The sequence below is a fragment of the Hypanus sabinus genome, chromosome 6 (genome assembly GCF_030144855.1).
Source record: "Hypanus sabinus isolate sHypSab1 chromosome 6, sHypSab1.hap1, whole genome shotgun sequence".
NCBI classification, from domain to species: Eukaryota; Metazoa; Chordata; class Chondrichthyes; order Myliobatiformes; family Dasyatidae; genus Hypanus; species Hypanus sabinus.
This window is the reverse complement of record NC_082711.1, coordinates 30463152-30480564: the sequence shown is the minus strand read 5'-3', so window position 1 is coordinate 30480564 and position 17413 is coordinate 30463152. Positions and strand designations below refer to the sequence as shown.

At 42.8% G+C, this 17413-nt stretch overlaps 1 protein-coding gene across 4 annotated transcripts in view; it reads right to left on the bottom strand.

Annotated features, from left to right (window-relative positions):
* zmynd11 (zinc finger, MYND-type containing 11) overlaps nucleotides 1-17413 on the bottom strand; it is a 174152-nt gene that overhangs the window by 26828 nt on the left and 129911 nt on the right. For all 4 annotated transcript variants that reach the window (XM_059971896.1, XM_059971895.1, XM_059971897.1 and 1 more), the window contains 4 exons: nucleotides 13989-14076; nucleotides 11852-11907; nucleotides 8202-8279; nucleotides 5240-5358 (listed from right to left, as the gene is read on the bottom strand). In XM_059971896.1, coding sequence (XP_059827879.1) covers nucleotides 5240-5358; nucleotides 8202-8279; nucleotides 11852-11907; nucleotides 13989-14076 — 341 coding nt within the window. The remainder of the gene's footprint in view (nucleotides 1-5239; nucleotides 5359-8201; nucleotides 8280-11851; nucleotides 11908-13988; nucleotides 14077-17413) is intronic.

Genomic DNA, 17413 nt, shown 5'->3' with positions numbered 1-17413 from the left:
AAGGAGGCAAATATAAAGCATTCAAAGCGCTGCTCTTTGGGACCTTTGGCCTCTCACGGTGTGAGCGGGGTGCCCGCTTGCTTCACCTGGACAATTTGGGAGACAGACTACCGTCAGCATTGATGAACAAGATGCTGGGCCTGGCTGACGGACACAAGCCCTGCCTCGTGTTCAAGCAAGCGTTCCTAGGGCAACTGCCCGAGGACATATATCTGCTGCTGGCCGACACAGATTTCAGCGACCCCCAGAAGGTGGCGGCCCGGGCAGACGTGCTGTGGAAAGTCAAGAGGGAGAGCGTGGCGTCCGTCAGTCAGATTACCAGGCCACGCGCCCAACAGCGGACCAGACCAGCCCCGGCAGGGGGACGCACACAACGCAGAGGCAGGAGTAAGGAGGCCAGTGAACAGTGGTGTTTCTATCACCAGCGGTGGGGCACAAAAGCCTGCCATTGTCGCCCGCACTGCAAGGGCCAAGGCCAGCTGCCACTAATGATTATGCCAGCTGGCCACCAGGACAACCTCTTGTATGTCTGGGACAAACAGTCAGGATGCTGCTTCTTGGTCGACACCGGAGTGGAAATCAGCGTCTTGCCCCCGACAGGGTACGACACCAGCAACAGGAAGCCAGGACCCACCCTGAGGGCTGCAAATGGCGGCACGATACGGACCTACGGCACCTGCACAGTGCAGCTGCAGTTCGGTGCCAGCCGGTTCACATGGGACTTCACACTGGCCGCAGTGGCCTGTTCTCCCTGGGTGAAGCCAAGTTGCCGGCCTCACGCTGTCGGACAACGAATTCACCAGAATCCTGGTGGACTTTCCATCGATTCTGGCACCGCAGTTCACAGCAGCCATGCCCAGACATGGGGTTCAGCACCGCATTCCAACCAAGGGACCACCCCTCCACACTCGCGCACGAAGGCTCCCCCTGGAAAAGCTTTGCCTGGCGAAGGAGGAGTTCAAGAGGATGAAGGAATTGGGTATCGTACGGAGGTCCGACAGCGCATGGGCCTCCCCCCTGAACATTGTACCCAAAGCAGCTGGGGGTTGGAGACCGTGCGGCAACTAACGCAGACTGAATTAGGCTACAACTCCAGACCGCTACCCCATGCCGCACATATAGACATGACTTTGCAGCAAACCTGCACGGGGCAAGGATATTTTCCAAAGTAGACCTCGTCCGGGGATACCATCAAATCCCGGTGCACACTGAAGACATCCCCAAAACAGCACTTATCATCCCGTTCGGCCTGTTCGAGTTCCTCCGAATGCCGTTTGGCCTGAAGAATGCCGCACAGACTTTCCAGCGGCTAATGGATGTGGTGGGACGTGACCTGGACTTTGCATTCATCTATTTGGACGACATCCTTATAGCCAGCAGTTGTTGCCAGGAGCAGCTGTCCCACTTCCGCCAGCTCTACTCCCGCCTGAATGATTTCGGCCTCACGATCAACCCGGCCAAATGCCAGTTCGGTCTCGATGCCATCAACTTCCTGGGCCACAGGATTACCAAAGATGGGGCAACACCTCTGCCCGCCAAGGTAGACTCGATCCGTCACTTTGCTCGGTCCAACACGGTCAAAGGCCTACAGGAGTTCGTCGGTATGGTGAACTTCTACCACTGTTTCCTCCCCTCAGCAGCCTGTATCATGCGCCCTTTGTACAACCTGATGTCGGGTAAAGGCAAGGACATTACTTGGAATGAGGAGGCCGTGACCGCTTTCGTTAAAGCCAAGGAGGCCTTGGCAGATGTGCTGGTGCACCCCAGGACAGACATTTTGACTGCACTCACTGTGGACGCATCCAACACAGCAGTCGGTGGGGTGCTGGAGCAACTCATCGAGGGGTGCTGGCAACCCTTGGCATTCTTCAGCAAGCACCTAAGACCACCCGAGCTCAAGTACAGTGCTTTTGACTGGGAGCTGTTGGCACTGTATCTGGCAATCCAGCATTTCAGGTACTTCTTAGAAGGCAGGCCGTTCACGGACCACAAACCATTGACCTTCACGTTCACGAATGTGTCTGATCCCTGGTCGGCTCGCCAGCAGCAACATCTGTCCTACATCTCCGAGTACACAACGGACATCCAGCATGTCTCGGTAAAGGATAACGTCATGGCCAGCTGACCAGGCCCTGTCCCTGGGGGTGGACTATTCAGCACTGGTGGAGGCGCAGCAGGCAGACAATGAGATGCCCAGCTACAGGACTGCAGTCTTGGGTTTGCAGCTGCAGGACTTTCTTATAGGCCCAGGTGAGAGGACCCTCCTGTGCGACGTGGCTACCGGCCAACCTCGCCCCATCGTCCCGGCAGCCTGGAGGCGGCAAGTTTTCGACTCCATACACGGTTTGGCGCACCCATCTATCAGGACAACCGTTCGGCCGGTCTCCAACAAGTTCGTGTGGCATGGACTTCACAAGCAGGTCAGTGAATGGGCCAGAACGTGCATGCAGTGCCAAACAGCCAAGGTGCAGTGGCACATTAAAGCCCCGCCACAGCAGTTTGAACCCACCCACCGGAGGTTCGACCACATTCATGTGGATATCGTGGGCCCCATACCAATGTCCCGAGGAGCGCAGTACCTCCTAACTATGGTAGACCAGTTCACGAGGTGGCCAGAGGCGGTCCCGCTCACTGACACATCTGCCGATTCCTATGCCTGAGCACTGATTGCAACCTGGGTAGCACGCTTCAGGGAATCAGCCTGCATTACCTCCGACAGAGGCACCCAGTTCACCTCCAGCCTGTGGTTGGCTGTGGCCAGCCTGTTGGGAACGCAGCTACACCACACTACTGCCTACCACCCACAGTCGAATGGACTAATGGAACACTTCCACTGTCACTTGAAGTCGGCTCTCATGGCCTGCCTGAGAGGACCTAACTGGGTGGACGAGCTTCCCTGGGTCCAGCTTGGAATTAGTACAGCGCCCAAAGAGGATCTACACGCCTCGTCGGCCGAGTTGGTGTATGGCGCACCCCTGGCCGTCCCAGGAGAGTTCATACCAGCCCCAGGGGGGCAAGAGGAAGAACCCGCAGCAGTCCTGGACAGACTATGCGAGAGGCTTGGCAAACTGGCCCCCGTACCGACTTCACAGCACGGACGGACCCCGACCCATGTACCCAAAGACCTGCAGAACTGTAAGTTTGTGTTTGTATGAAGGGGCGGACACCGGGCACTGCTACACCAGCCGTACGAGGGGCTGCAAGGTGATCAACAACAACGGGTCCACGTACGTTCTGAACGTTGGGGGAAAAGAGGAGGTTTTCACAGTGGACCGACTCAAACCAGCCCATGTGGACGGTGCAGCCGGTCGAGGTTCAGGCACCGCGGCACAGAGGCAGACCTCCCAAACAGATCCAGACTGTGGCCATTGGGGGGTGTATCGCCGGTTCTGGGGGGGGGGGTTATGTGGCAACCCACTTACTGCGCAGGCAAACCAGCTCACAAATAGCCAGCGCGCAGGGGGAAGACTTTGGTAATGCACCCCTGACGTCATTTCCGCCCAGAGAGGGCGGGCGCTAGGGATTAAATGCCAACACCGCGAAGTTTGAATAAACTACTCTCGAAACGACTTACTGACTGCGCGTCGTTATTTCAACGCTGTGTGTAGCACATCGCTACAAGATTACATTACTCCAAACTGATAATTCTGAAACAGATGGGGACGCCAGACTCTACAGTAAATTATCAATGAATTGCTAGAAGTGTAGACATAACTTTGGGTATTAGAACTATGAATCAGACAATAAGTCATTAAGACTAACATCCCCTCTTATTTTTGTTTTCCACAAAACTCAATGAGTAGGGTCCAACAATTTTGCTTACACTTTCTATAAACAAAACTTAGAGGACAAATTTACAAACACTTGCCACAGCAAAACGTTACCACACAAAATGGAGCAGCGACATCTGGAAACAGTCAGATCTCAAGGGTCTATGGGAGTAGACAGAGGTCATCAGCTATGAAAAGGGAGTAGTAGAATACTGCTAGTTACCCACCTGACCCAACACCTACCACCTAGTCCACAGATCTCATAGATGATCATTCAGCCACCTGAGAACCAGAGAGGTCATGCTCGAGTTCAGGGGACAACGTAAGAAATACATTAATATAGGTTAAAAATCAAAAGTGGGCTAAGGAATGGAAGATGGAGTTTAACTTGGACAAACTGGAAGTGATGCATTTAGGGAAGTTAAATCTGGTCAGAAAATGGTTAATGATGGAGTCCTGCAGTATTGTAGAACAAAGAATCTAGGGATATCAAAATGTAGAATGAAAACAGCCAGACAAGGTGGTGAGGACCGCATATGTCACAGTTGCTTTCACTGAATGGAGCACCAAGTACAAGAGCTGGGATGAGGTATTACAGCTATACAAGACATTAGTAAGTCTGCATCCAGAATACTATGGTGCAGTTCTGGTCACCATTCTATAGGAGGGATGTGATTAAGCTAAAGAGTGCAGAAAGATTCTGCCAGGACTGGAGGGCTTACATTAACAAAGAAAGTGGACAGGATGTGTCTGTTTTCCCTGGAGCAAAAGAGGCTGAGGGGTAATTTTTGAGATTTATAAAATCATGAGGGGTAGAAGATGGTCTGTCAGCCTTTTACCAAGCATAAGGGAGTCTTCCATGAGGGAGCACAGGTTTAAGCTGAGGTGGGAAAGACTTAGAGGAATTGACAGGAAACTTTTTTTTACATCACACAGTGGTGGGTATATGAAATAAGCTGCCTGAGGAAATGGCAGAGGCAGGTACAAATATACCATTTAAGACATTTGGACAGTTATACAGATAGGAAAGGCTGAGGGATATGTGCCAAAGAGCTGCTTCTGTGCTACACAACTTATGGAGTGTTGTGAATACTCAGTGGATCAGGCTGCACCTGTAGGAAGAGAAACAGAGCTAGGCTTTAAGTTACTACCATTTTCTGGTCTTATTTTAGGTGCCCAGCATCTGCAGTTTAAAACTTTTCACATTAATATGGGTGAACAAAATACTGGACAAGTTTTGGAAAGCAGGGACTTGAATTCAGCTACAAGAATAGACCTCCTGTGGAAAGCTGAAAATGTACTGCATGAAGATAGGAGTAAATTAAAAAAAATACTTAGGAAATAGACTGCCTTGAGCTTAGGCCAAACAAGCAGAACAAGATGAATTAAATTTGCTTAGCTTTGATTTAAAACAAAGTATAAAAAATAAAGTAGTAACCCAAACTAAAACAGGAGTGAAAATATTGTACCTCTGATGGTGATGTCCAAAGAAGCGCACGTCTACCTGATTGTCTTGACGTTGCATGACTTTGGCAGGCCAAAAACCAAACCCCTTCATCCGTGCCCAAACCAACTCATGATTGGGAACCTAAATTAAAAAAACAAAATTGCCACCTTATACAAACAACTGAACAGCCCAATTCCTATGCAAAATTCATTTTTGCCAGGAGTTGTGAACCAGCTTTTAACCAGTATTCAAAAGATTAAAAATAAGGGATACAATCTGCACTGAATAAACTGAAAGGGTTACAAAAACTGAAAGCCCACAAGGTCTTAAAATTAAGGGTTGCAGTTCTCAGTGAGTAAAATGGGAAATAGCTGAGCCTCCTCCTTACAACTAAAATGAGAAGGGATGCAGTAATTAAAGTGACAGCTTGAATGTCTGTGAGAATCAAATTCTCAATCAGTAAATTTGAAGGGAAGTAGTTTACAGGAAAACAAAAGGGTAACACTTATTCCTTTAAGCTGGCATAGACTCAATGGGCTAAAAGGCTTCCTATGGTAAGAGGAAAAGTCAAACCATTCCTACAAAATAAAAAATCCAAATAGAGCAAGTAACTTGCAATACACCAGCCTAATACTGCATTTCTCTGCAACTGGCAGAAGGAATGTGAATGTCACATGGGGAAATGAAAGCTTGGAATAAAGCTGAGAGACTTGTGGATCAGTTACACAATCATGAGAAATTGCATTTATTATTTAAATATAAATTAGTTACCATACCCAGTTAAAACAGGTTCTAGGTCACAGAAGGCAAAACAGGGAGGGAAGGAGGAAGGAAATTATTGAGGCTCATATTTCTCTACTTTTTCTTTAACTCCTCTGGCTTACAGTGTAGTGCAATGTGACTGTACAGCAAATAGAATTTAAATTAGGAACCATGAGATATTACATTTAATCATGGAGAGTTATGTACATACTGAAACAGCGTCTACAGTACAACCAGCCACACATTTACACGAATAAATCATTAATTCCAATTTTCATTCTCCCTTATTCTCACTAACTCACTCCCCACAGATTGTACCACTCGTAAATAGGAGGATATTGAGTGGGGTGAAAGACAGAAAAATTACAGTAGTCTTAAGTGTAGTAAGGGAGGTCAACATGGCAGTTGAAAAACCATAGAAAAAGCTGTCCTTTATTAATCAAGAATATGAGAGCTGTCAAACTCTGGGCTAGAAATGAATATAATGCTAGACAAGATACAGCACTGAGTACTATACATAGTTCTGACCACCATATTAAAGGAAATATAATTTCACTAGAAAGAGTGCAGAGGAGATTTATAAAGACACTGTTAGTATTGAAAATTGCAGCCACAAAGGAAGATTATGAGAGTCTGGGTTGATCTCCTTGGAAAAGATGGCCAAGGGAAGACAATTAATCTGAACATAATTAGATTTAGAGTAATTGATAAAACAATTGTATGTGGTGGGAGGCGACGGGGGCAGTAGGGGAAGAAAATGGAGAGAAAGAAATGAAGAAAACCTTAATCATCCAAAAAAAAATTGGTACCACTCAGGAACTCTGTAAAGATGGTAGAGCAAAACAAACCTCAGCACATTTAAAATGTTATTTGGACATGACCTTGAAAAACAGTGATCCGAATGGTATGGAAGGTGAAATTCGGCTACACAGTTCTTTTTGACCAGGAAAGGCAGGGGTTGAATTTATGTCCTTCAGTGGTGTAAATTCTCTATGGTTTTACGACATACAAATCAATTAACAAAACTCACTTCAAGACAGCTGCAAGCATATTAGGAATATTGCTACTTCATTTATTTTTTTAAAAATTCAAAGGATACACATTTTATTAAGCACAACCTCTTGTACGCAGCACATTTGGTAACAAGTGTATGATTTATTTTAGATTACTTTTAAACTTTTATTGATAACTGTAAATAATATCAGTAGGTTAAAAAAAAATCTTTCCAGATGGTGCACAGTTGGTCTAAAGATGAAAATACTCTCAACCCAAGTATACAGATTTTTAAACCTTGTAAATCAGTAAGTTGTTTGTTAGGTCTCCCCTCTTGCTGTGAAATGAGGACACCCATTAGGGACAGAGAGAGCCTATGGTGTGTTGAATGACCGGGTGAACGAGTAGTCTTTGAGGTATTGCAAGTCTGTGTATTTATTGATGCTTTGCTGCATGCTCGAGTGCTCAGTGGAGGGTGCTGATGCCTTTTTTGCTGGTGGGGAGGTGGTGGGGTCATTGCCTGACTGCTACTTGTGAGTGGTTGGGGAAGCTGGCGAGGGGGGAACTTTGGGGTCCAAATGTTTTAACTTTCATTCATTCTTTAGGGCACTCCTTTGCTTTCGTGGATGTTTGCAAAGAAAAAGAATTTCAGGATTATATTGTATATATTTCTGACATTAAATGTACCTATTGAAAGTTGTGAGCAATTTTTCAATCGGTTCTTATCCTCTGAAGGAAATTATAAATACCTGATGCTCTCACAAAAAACACCGAGGTGTCGCATGCAAGCGTAGAGAGCTTTGACCTTTTAATTCTCAAACTTTAATGCAGTGATACAATATATTCGCATTCTGTCAGTGTAACCATATGACTTGGATTCCAGATTTCAAAAAAGACAACTCTTGCAGTACGTTATGTCCCTAGATCACCATTTTCAAAGCTTCCAGTCTATTAACACTGCATATACACTGATAACATGAAACAAAAATTTTAAAGAAATGGTATACACTCAAAGTAGTCACGTGGATGATATGCAAAAGTAATTGAAGACCCCATACTAATAGAAGCAGCTTTTACCATCTTTGGATACAAGTCAGTATGGAATAAACATCACATAAAATTGTATCTACTGTCCCCACATGTTCAATATTATAAAATTATCCAGTCTCCAATGCCAATAGTACATTGAGTGAACAATTAAACTTAAAAGCAGCAATTAATCAACTTACACAAGGATAGCAGAACCAATTCTCTGGTCGTGCGTTGGATAAGTAGAAACAATTCTTGCAGAGCTGAAGTTCTGCTAACTGGAAAATGAAAGAATTAATGAATAAAATAAAAAGCTTGGAAGCACTTTAAATCCCTGATCATATCTTAGATTAATAAATTGAATTGATTAAAATATTAGTTATAATTAAGTTACTGAAATGTAGAAATTACATCTACTGTAAATTTTAAAGAATGTTCAAAATTTGGTGGTCAGATAGCATTTTTGGAGAGTGAGAAAATAAATATAGACTGCCCACTGAATATTTCGTACAATTTTAATTAAGTATTTTTTCAATAACTATTTTCGCATCAAAACATACAAAAAAATGAGACTGAAACACAAGATGCAGGAGAACCTCTGTTAATAATTATTTTATGTAAATATTCTTCTCTTCCTTAAGATACTTACCCTTAATAACTGTGCTGAGCTTCAAAATTATTAAAATGCTATTTTGCCTTAATTATATATTATACAACATTTTATTGAAAATGTTAGAAAAGAAAATAAAGTAGCCCCCGACCTGATGGCATGAAACATCAGTTTCTCTAACTTCTGGCAATCTTCCCCTGCCCTCTTCAATTCCCTAGCTCTAGTCTCTCATCTTTTGTCCTCACCTGCCTACAACCTCCTCCAGTGACCCTACTCCCCCTTCTTCCACATTTAATTCTCCTGTCCCATCAAATTTCTTTTTTGGCAACCTTCTATCTTTTCCACCCATCACCTCCCAGCTTCTTTCTTCAGCCTCCCTCCCCCACCTAGCTTTACCCATCACCTTTTAGCTTGTATTCCTTCCTGTCCCCACACGTTCTTATTTTGGTATTTTCCCTCTTCCTTTCCAGTCCCGTAGAAAGGTCTTCGCCCGAATCATCAACTCTTTATTCTTTTCCATAGATGCCGCCTGACCTTCTGAGTTCCTACAGCATTTTGTGTGTGATGCTCTGGATTTCCAGCATCTGCAGAATCTCGTGTTTAAGAAAATCTTACTTTAATTTTAAGTTAATTATGAAGAAAATTCTTGATCGAACTTTGCTAACATTTAAATGTTTGAAAATTTATTTTATCTTATTCTAGTCAATGCACTACATTATGATTTGATCTGAATGAACAGTATGCAATACAAGCTTTTCACTATGACACTTTTCATGTGACACTAATAAACCAATATCAATGCATAATAAATTGTATTAAAATGGTGGAAGAAATAAATGGGCAGACTATTATTTCGATGGGGAGAGAATTCAAAATGCAGAAATGCAAAGGGACTTGGGAGTCCTTGTGCAAGATACCCTAAAGGTTAACCTCCAGGTTGACTTGGTTGTGAAGAAGGCAGATGCAACATTGGCATTCATTTCTAGAAGTATAGAATATAAGAGCAGGGATGTGAGGTTGAGGCTCTACAAGGCACTTGTGAGACCGCGCTTGGAGTATTGTGTGCAGTTTCCGGCTCCTTATTTTAGAAAGGATATACTGACATTGGAGAGGGTTCAGAGAAGATTCACGAGAATGATTCCAGGAATGAAAGGGTTACCATATGAAGAATGTCTGGCAGCTTATTCCCTGGAGTTCAGGAGAATAAGGAGGGGGAGGGGGGATCCCAGAAACATTCTGAATGTTAAAAGGCCAGAACAGATTAGATATGGCAAAGTTATTTCCCATGGTAGGGCATTCTAGGACAAGAGGGCATGGCTTCAGGATTGAAGGACGTCCTTTTAGAACTGAGTTGCAGAGAAGTTACTTTAGTCTAAGTGTGGTAAATCTGTGGAATCTGTTGCTACGAGCGACAGTGGAGACAAGTCATTGGGTGTATTTAAGCCAGAGATAGATAGGTTCTTGATCAGCCAGGGCATCAAAGGGTAGGGGGTGAAAGGGGGAGTGGGGATGATTGGAAGAATTGGATCAGCCCATGACTGAACGGTGGAGCAGACTTATGGTCTTATTTCAATACTTTACAACTCAAATTAACCAAGGTACAATGATATCCACCTTGGAAAGGGGAGGCAGAAAATGTAAGAGGAGTTGAAATAAAAGTATCATTGAACATAAAATTAAGCTGGGTAATACTACTAATTAAGTCTAGTAACACTATAATTGTAAAGCACAACAGCTGCAATTTTGTTAAGATTTTTTTTTAAGCTTTAGTGGGCAATAGTCTCCACGGAGAGGGAAGCAGATCTATATTTCTGAGGTATTCTTCACTCCCCAGAGACACTGCCGATCTGACAACTTCGAACATTCTTTAACAATGCAATTCAAGAGTCAATGTGAGAACTATTCTTTCATCAGATCAGAAACACTATTTGCTTGCAGTTACTGTTTGCATTATGTGTTTTTTTCATTACACATTGGGTGTTTGACAGTCTTTTTATGGGTCTTTTTTGGTTTCTTATGGACATATCTTTTTTAAAAAATTCTCTGCACATTGGGTGTTACTTATTTATATACAGGGTTTCTTTGTTTAGAGGCTGCCTGTTAGCAGATGAATCTCAAGGTTGTATAACATATACGTACTTTGACAATAAATATATTTTGAACTTTGAAGTTAGATTGTGGTTGAACAGGGGCAATCTTTTAGAACAGAAGGAATTTTTTTTTTAGCCCAAAGAGTGGTGAGTAGAGGCCAAGATTGTGGGTGTATTTAAAGCAGAAGTTGATAAATTCCTGATTGGTCGGGGCATCATGGGATATGTTGAGGGGGCAGGTGTATGGGGTTGAATGGAATCTGAGAACAGCCATGGTGAAATGGCAGAGTGGACTCGATGGCTGAATGGCCTAATTCTTCACCCATGTCTTACGGTCTTGTGATAATTCAGTATTATTAAGAGGAAAATTTGTTAAAAAAAAAATAACTCCCCCCACCTAAAATTCTAAAATGTTTGGTTCAATTTTATTTTCCACAGGTTTAAGCCTGATGATTGTACAAGACTATCTGGTATAAATACATTATATTATGAAATAATTCAGGGCATGGCATTCTTACAGTAAGCTGGTCAATTTTTATGACACTTTTCATCATTTCTCAGCCTTGAACTTCAGGAATAAATAGGTAGGTGAGATTCAACCACTACTGTCATGTTAACTTGTATACTGATTGACCAATACAAGCTTCAAATTATACACTGAGTTCTGTTAAAATATGAAACAGCATCTTGGACTTCAGCTACAAATGACCCCAATCTACAGTACAATGGTAATTAGAACATTAAATGGTATCATACTAACTTCTACCATGAGCCCTGTAAGACTCAGTTGGATTTCAAGTGCCTAATCTCACAATAGTTTTAAAGAAAAGCCAGTTAAAGTACAATTAAGTAGAATTAGAAAAGCTCTAGACAGCCACTCATCCAAATCCAATGTGTTCTATAAGTTAAAACGTCTCTGAATAATTAAAACCATGCCTCTGACTGCACGCAGATAGATAATGAACTGTAGATGAGAATGTTGGCAAAAATGAGTTCAAATACAGTTTTTACATTAGCATAAGCACTGATGGATTCTAGGATTTGTGGCTGTGTACCATAACTGTCTTGACAGAAATTGGTCCAAGTATAGCTACTGAGTTTGGCAAGAAATTTATTGTTTTATTAAATTGCTTCATATTTTACAGCTTACCTCATGGCAAGTGTCTTTGAACAGAGCCCTGGCTACTTCTGCCTGGTCACTATCAGCTGCCAAAAGAGAGAGGCAATTCAAAAATTATACTACTTATAGTAACACGATACAATATTTCTTACAATGGAAAAGTTAGCCAAATGACTGGAAGAAATTAGAAAAAAAGAACTGACCAATGAGGCATTCTTGCCTCAAGAGACAAACTACAGGTCCAGAGATTCAAACACAAAGTTTAGGCCAACATTAATTTTGGAACTGAATTGTTAAGTCATCTGAATTCTTGCCTATTCTAGTGTACATGAAACAATCCATTAGTTGAGAAGCTCACCTAGTGTTCTCAATAACTTTTCTACTTTGGGAGCAATACCAAGCAATTTGGTTATCATAGCTCTCAGCATATTAACAGTAACTATACATTAAAATGCTGTGGAAAACTTACGAAGTATTTTCCTTCCTATAAATCAGCATTTAAAAAAGAGGGAATCCAAATTAGAAGGCAAGCATATTAAGAGGAAAAGGAACACAAAAGAAAAAAAACCTGAAGAACCAAAATTACTTTCTATAATTAAAAAACGAATGGATTTTAAAACAGTAATAAATGAGTCTGGGGCTCCATATGGATTACAGTCACCATTTAAGGGACTTCTGGAATGAAACAGGAAAGCATGAAGGAAATAAGGAAGCCTTCATTAGAGAGATCACCATAGCCCGAAGAGAATTTTGTTTGAAATAGCAAGTTATCATTTATAATAATGTGAATATACAGAGCACCAAAATAAAAGAAAGAAAACTGATGGGTTGACAGAGTTATAAACAGCTACATATGAAGCCACAATGTAAATTTACAAAACAAACAGAAAGCAGCAAGTTTCAGCACACCAGATCAAGACATTTGTGACTGACACCAGGACTGGAGATGTAAGGGACAGCGAAATGGGCTATCAAAGCTGGCAGCAAGATCTGGACCAGCTGGAAAAATGGGCTGGAAATTAATGCAGGCAAGTATGAGGGGTCACATTTTGGGAAGACAAGCCAGGGTACGACCTACACAGTGAATGGTAGGTCACTGAGGAGTATGGTAGAACAGAGGGATCTGATAATACAGATCTATTTTTCCTTGAAAGTGGTGCCATAAGTAGATAAGGTTGTAAAGAAAGCTTTGGCACATTGGCCTTCATAAATCAAAGTATTGAGGACAGGAGTTATAAGGAGTACAGGGGAAATTTACACGGATGTTGCCAGGATTTGAGGACGCGAGTTATAGGGAAAGGTTACATAGGTTAGGATTTTATTCCTTGGAGCATAGGAGAATCAGAGAGGGATTTGATAGAATAGTAGCCGGAAGGCCCTTTTCTGTGCTGTAGTGCTCTGTAACTATGAAAACAAATTACAGATACTAGAATCTGGAGCAAAAAAAAACACAAACTGTTCTAGGAACATCTGCAGAAGCAAAGAGAGGTGGTCAATGTTTGGGTCGGGCCCTGATGCTGTGACTTGACCCAAAATGTCAACAATTCCTTTGGTGTCCACAGATGCTGGAGCAGTTTAAAAAAAAAATTTCAACACTTGCCAACTGGGATATTTTTCCCAAACTATGAATCCATTCTCCATTCAATATTAAATGCTCTACACTATTGTACCAATGAGTCATTTTTTATTCTTCATGAAAATGTAACTCTTATTTGACAAAAAATAGAACACTTGAAAATAAGCAGAAAAATACAAGCATACGTTATTTTCCACCATGACATATCTAAAATCAAAATTAAATTTTCATGTTATTCAGATTCCTCCTGAGATGAAGGAAGATGATGCACTAAAAATTTTCGAAAAAAAAGTGGATTGCTGTCAAATGATGGCCCAAAAGCTAACCTGGCATGACTATCAGAACAGCAGCTAGAACACATGAGTAGCTAAAGATGACACCCACCTTCCAAAACTAGCTTCATTCCTTCCCTGATAATAGAGAGCAAGCACAAAGGAAAAACCACTTTGTCATGGATTCAGATGGACTAGAATGCTGTTCATCTAATTTGAATTGAATTGTGGGTTAATTCCAATAATATTAACTACCTACTGCAATGCAAATAAGCAGAATAATTAATTAGTAATTAAGTGCATATAAGAATAATCTCACCTCCATAGAAAAGTATGGTATTGTGAAGAAGCAATTGGGCATCGGCTTTAAACTCGTCAAAACTTTTGTATTTGTTTTCGTTCAATTTCTAGAAAAGAAATTAAAACAATTTTAAAGACATCATTTGAGCACTAAAGCATTATTGATTTAGCATGATAAGTAAACCAAAACCTGTTTTGTACAAAGGGATTACAAACTTATCTGTATTGATATTGAGGGAAACCTATTCCATCCTACGTTTCAACTTTGAAACATTGAGCTTTGCCTACTGCAATTTTAGAACTTTACTTTATGATGGTGGACTGCATAGCTAAGCAACATCAAAACCGGAATCCTGGAGACAGCTGCTCAAGATCAAACTACTCAATACAATAGGCTATAATCTGCACATTGTTCCTGTATCCACTTAGTCCAGAGAAAAAGTTTATAGGAGTAGAATTAGGTCATTTGGCCCATCGAGCATGTTCCGTCATTTAAATAGGGCTGATTTTTTTCTTCTCAACCCCATTCTCCCACAACCTTAAACCAGTTACAAATCTAGAACCCATCATCCTCTGCCTTAAAGCAGGGATACCGGTTGCAGCAGGGATGCCGAGGAGCAGATTGGGAGGCCGATTTTGGAAAGGTGCAAAAATAACAAAGTTATCATCATGGGTGACTTTAACTTCCCTAATATTGAGTGGCACCTGATTAGTTCCAATGGTTTAGACAGGGCAGAGATTGTCAAGTGCATCCAGGACAGACTCCTGTTACAGTACGTTGACAGGCCGACCAGAGGGAATGCCATACTAGATCTAGTATTAGGTAATGAACCGGGTCAGGTCACAGGAGCATCTGGGGGACAGTGCCCACTGCTCCCTGGCCTTTAACATTATCATGGAAAAGGACAGAATCAGAGAGGACAGGAGAATTTTTAATTGGGGAAGGGCAAATTATGAAGCTATAAGGCTGGAACTTGCGGGTGTGCATTGGGATGATGCTTTTGCAGGGAAATGTACTATGGACATGTGGTCGATGTTCAAGGATCTCTTGCAGGATGTTAGGGATAAATTTGTCCCAGTGAGAAAGAAAAAGAATGGTAGGGTGAAGGAACCATGGGTGACAAGTGAGGTGGAGAATCTAGTCAGGTGGAAGAAGGCAGCATACGTAAGGTTTAGGAAGCAAGGATCAGATGAGTCTATTGAGGAATAGAGGGTAGCAAGAAAGGAGCTTAAGAAGGGGCTGAGGAGAGCAAGAAGAGGGCATGAGAAGGCCTTGGCGAGTAGGGTAAAGGAAAACCCAGAGGCATTCTTCAATAATGTGAAGAACAAAAGATTGACAGGAGTGAAGGTAGGACCGATTAGAGATAAGGGTGGGAAGATGTGCCTGTAGGCTATGGAAGTGAGCAAGGTCCTCAATGAATACTTCTCTTTGGTATTCACCAATGAGAGGGAACTTGGTGATGGTGAGGACAATATGAGTGATGTTGATGTTCTGGAGCATGTTGATATGAAGGGAAAGGAGGTGTTGGAGTTGTTAAAATACATTTGGACAGGTAAGTCCCTGGGGCCTGACGGAATATTCCCCAGTTTGCTCCACGAGACGAGGGAAAAGATTGTTGAGCCTCTGGCTAGGATCTTTAGGTCCTTGTTGTCCACGGCAATGGTACCGGAGGATTGGAGGGAGGCGAATGTTGTCCCCTTGTTCAAAAAAGGTAGTAGGGATAGTCCGAGTAATTATAGACCAGTGAGCCTTACGCCTGTGGTGGGAAAGCTGTTGGAAAAGATTCTTAGAGATAGGATCTATGGGCATTTAGAGATTCATGGTCTGATCAGGGACAGTCAGCATGGCTTTGTAAAGGGCAGATCGTGTCTAACAAGCCTGATAGGAGTTCTTTGAGGAGGTGACCAGGCATATAGATGAGGGTAGTGCAGTGGATGTGATCTACATGGATTTTAGTAAGGCATTTGATAAGGTTCCACATGGGAGGCTTATTCAGAAAGTCAGAAGGCATGGGATCCAGGGAAGTTTGGCCAGGTGGATTCAAAATTGGCTTGCCTGCAGAAAGCAGTGGGTCGTGGTGGAGGGAGTACATTTGGATTGGAGGGTTGTGACTAGTGGTGTCCCACAAGGATCGGTTCTGGGATCTCTACTTTTTGTGATTTTTATTAACGACTGGATTTGGGGGTAGAAGGGTGGGTTGGCAAGTTTGCAGACGACACAAAGGTTGGTGGTATTGTGGATAGTGTAGAGGATTGTCGAAGATTGCAGAGAGACATTGACAGGATGCAGAAGTAGGCTGAGAAGTGACAGATGGAGTTCAACCCGGAGAAGTGTGAGGTGGTACACTTTGGAAGGACAAACTCCAAGGCAGAGTACAACGCAAATGGCAGGATACTTGGTAGTGTGGAGGAGTAGAGGGATCTGGGGATACATGTTCACAGATCCCTGAAAGTTGCCTCACAAGTAGATGGGATAGTTAAGAAAGCTTATGGAGTGTTAGCTTTCTAAGGGATAGAGTTTAAGAGTCACGGGGCAATGATGCAGCTCTATAAAACTCTGGTTAGGCCACACGGAGTACTGTGTCCAGTTCTGGAAGGATGTGGAAGCATTGTAAAGGGTACAGAGGAGATTTACTAGGATGCTGCCTGGTTTAGAGAGTATGCATTATGATCAGAGATTGATGGAGCTGGGGTTTTACTCTCTAGAGAGGAGGATGAGAGGAGACTTGATAGAGGTATACAAGATGTTAAGAAGAATAGATAGAGTGGACAGCCAGCACCTCTTCCCCAGGGCACCTCTGCTCAATACAAGAGGACATGGCTTTAAGGTAAAGGGAGAAAAGTTCAAAGGGGGATATCAGAGGAAGGTTTTTTACTCAGAGAGTGGTTGGTGTGTGGAATGCACTGCCTGAGTCAGTGGTGGAGGCAGATAACTAGTGGAATTTAAGAGGCTACTAAACAGGTATATGGAGGAATTTAAGGTGGAGAGTTATATGGGGGGCAGGGTTTAAGGGTCGCACAACACTGTGGGCCAAATGGCCTGTACTGTGCTGTATTGTTCTTTGTTCTTTAAATACATCCGATTTCAATGGACATCTGTGGAAAGGAATTCCACAGATTCACCACCCTCTGACAGAAGTAATTCTCTTCAGTTCTAAAGGGATGTCTCTTTATTCTGAGCCTGTGCCCTAATGATCCTAGACTCTCCTAGTCCACTCTATCCAGGCATTTCAGTACCTGTAAGGATTCAATGAGATTCCCCCTCTCAATCTTTCTGAACTCCATTGAGCCCGTCAAATGCTCTTGTTAACCTTTTGATTCCTGGGATCATTCTTGGGTCAGCAATCTACAGCTCATTACTGGCCCTTCTGCCCACAATGTTGTGTTATGCATGTACTCTTCATACCAAAGCACATAATCCCCAAGCTGAATTCCATCTGCCAC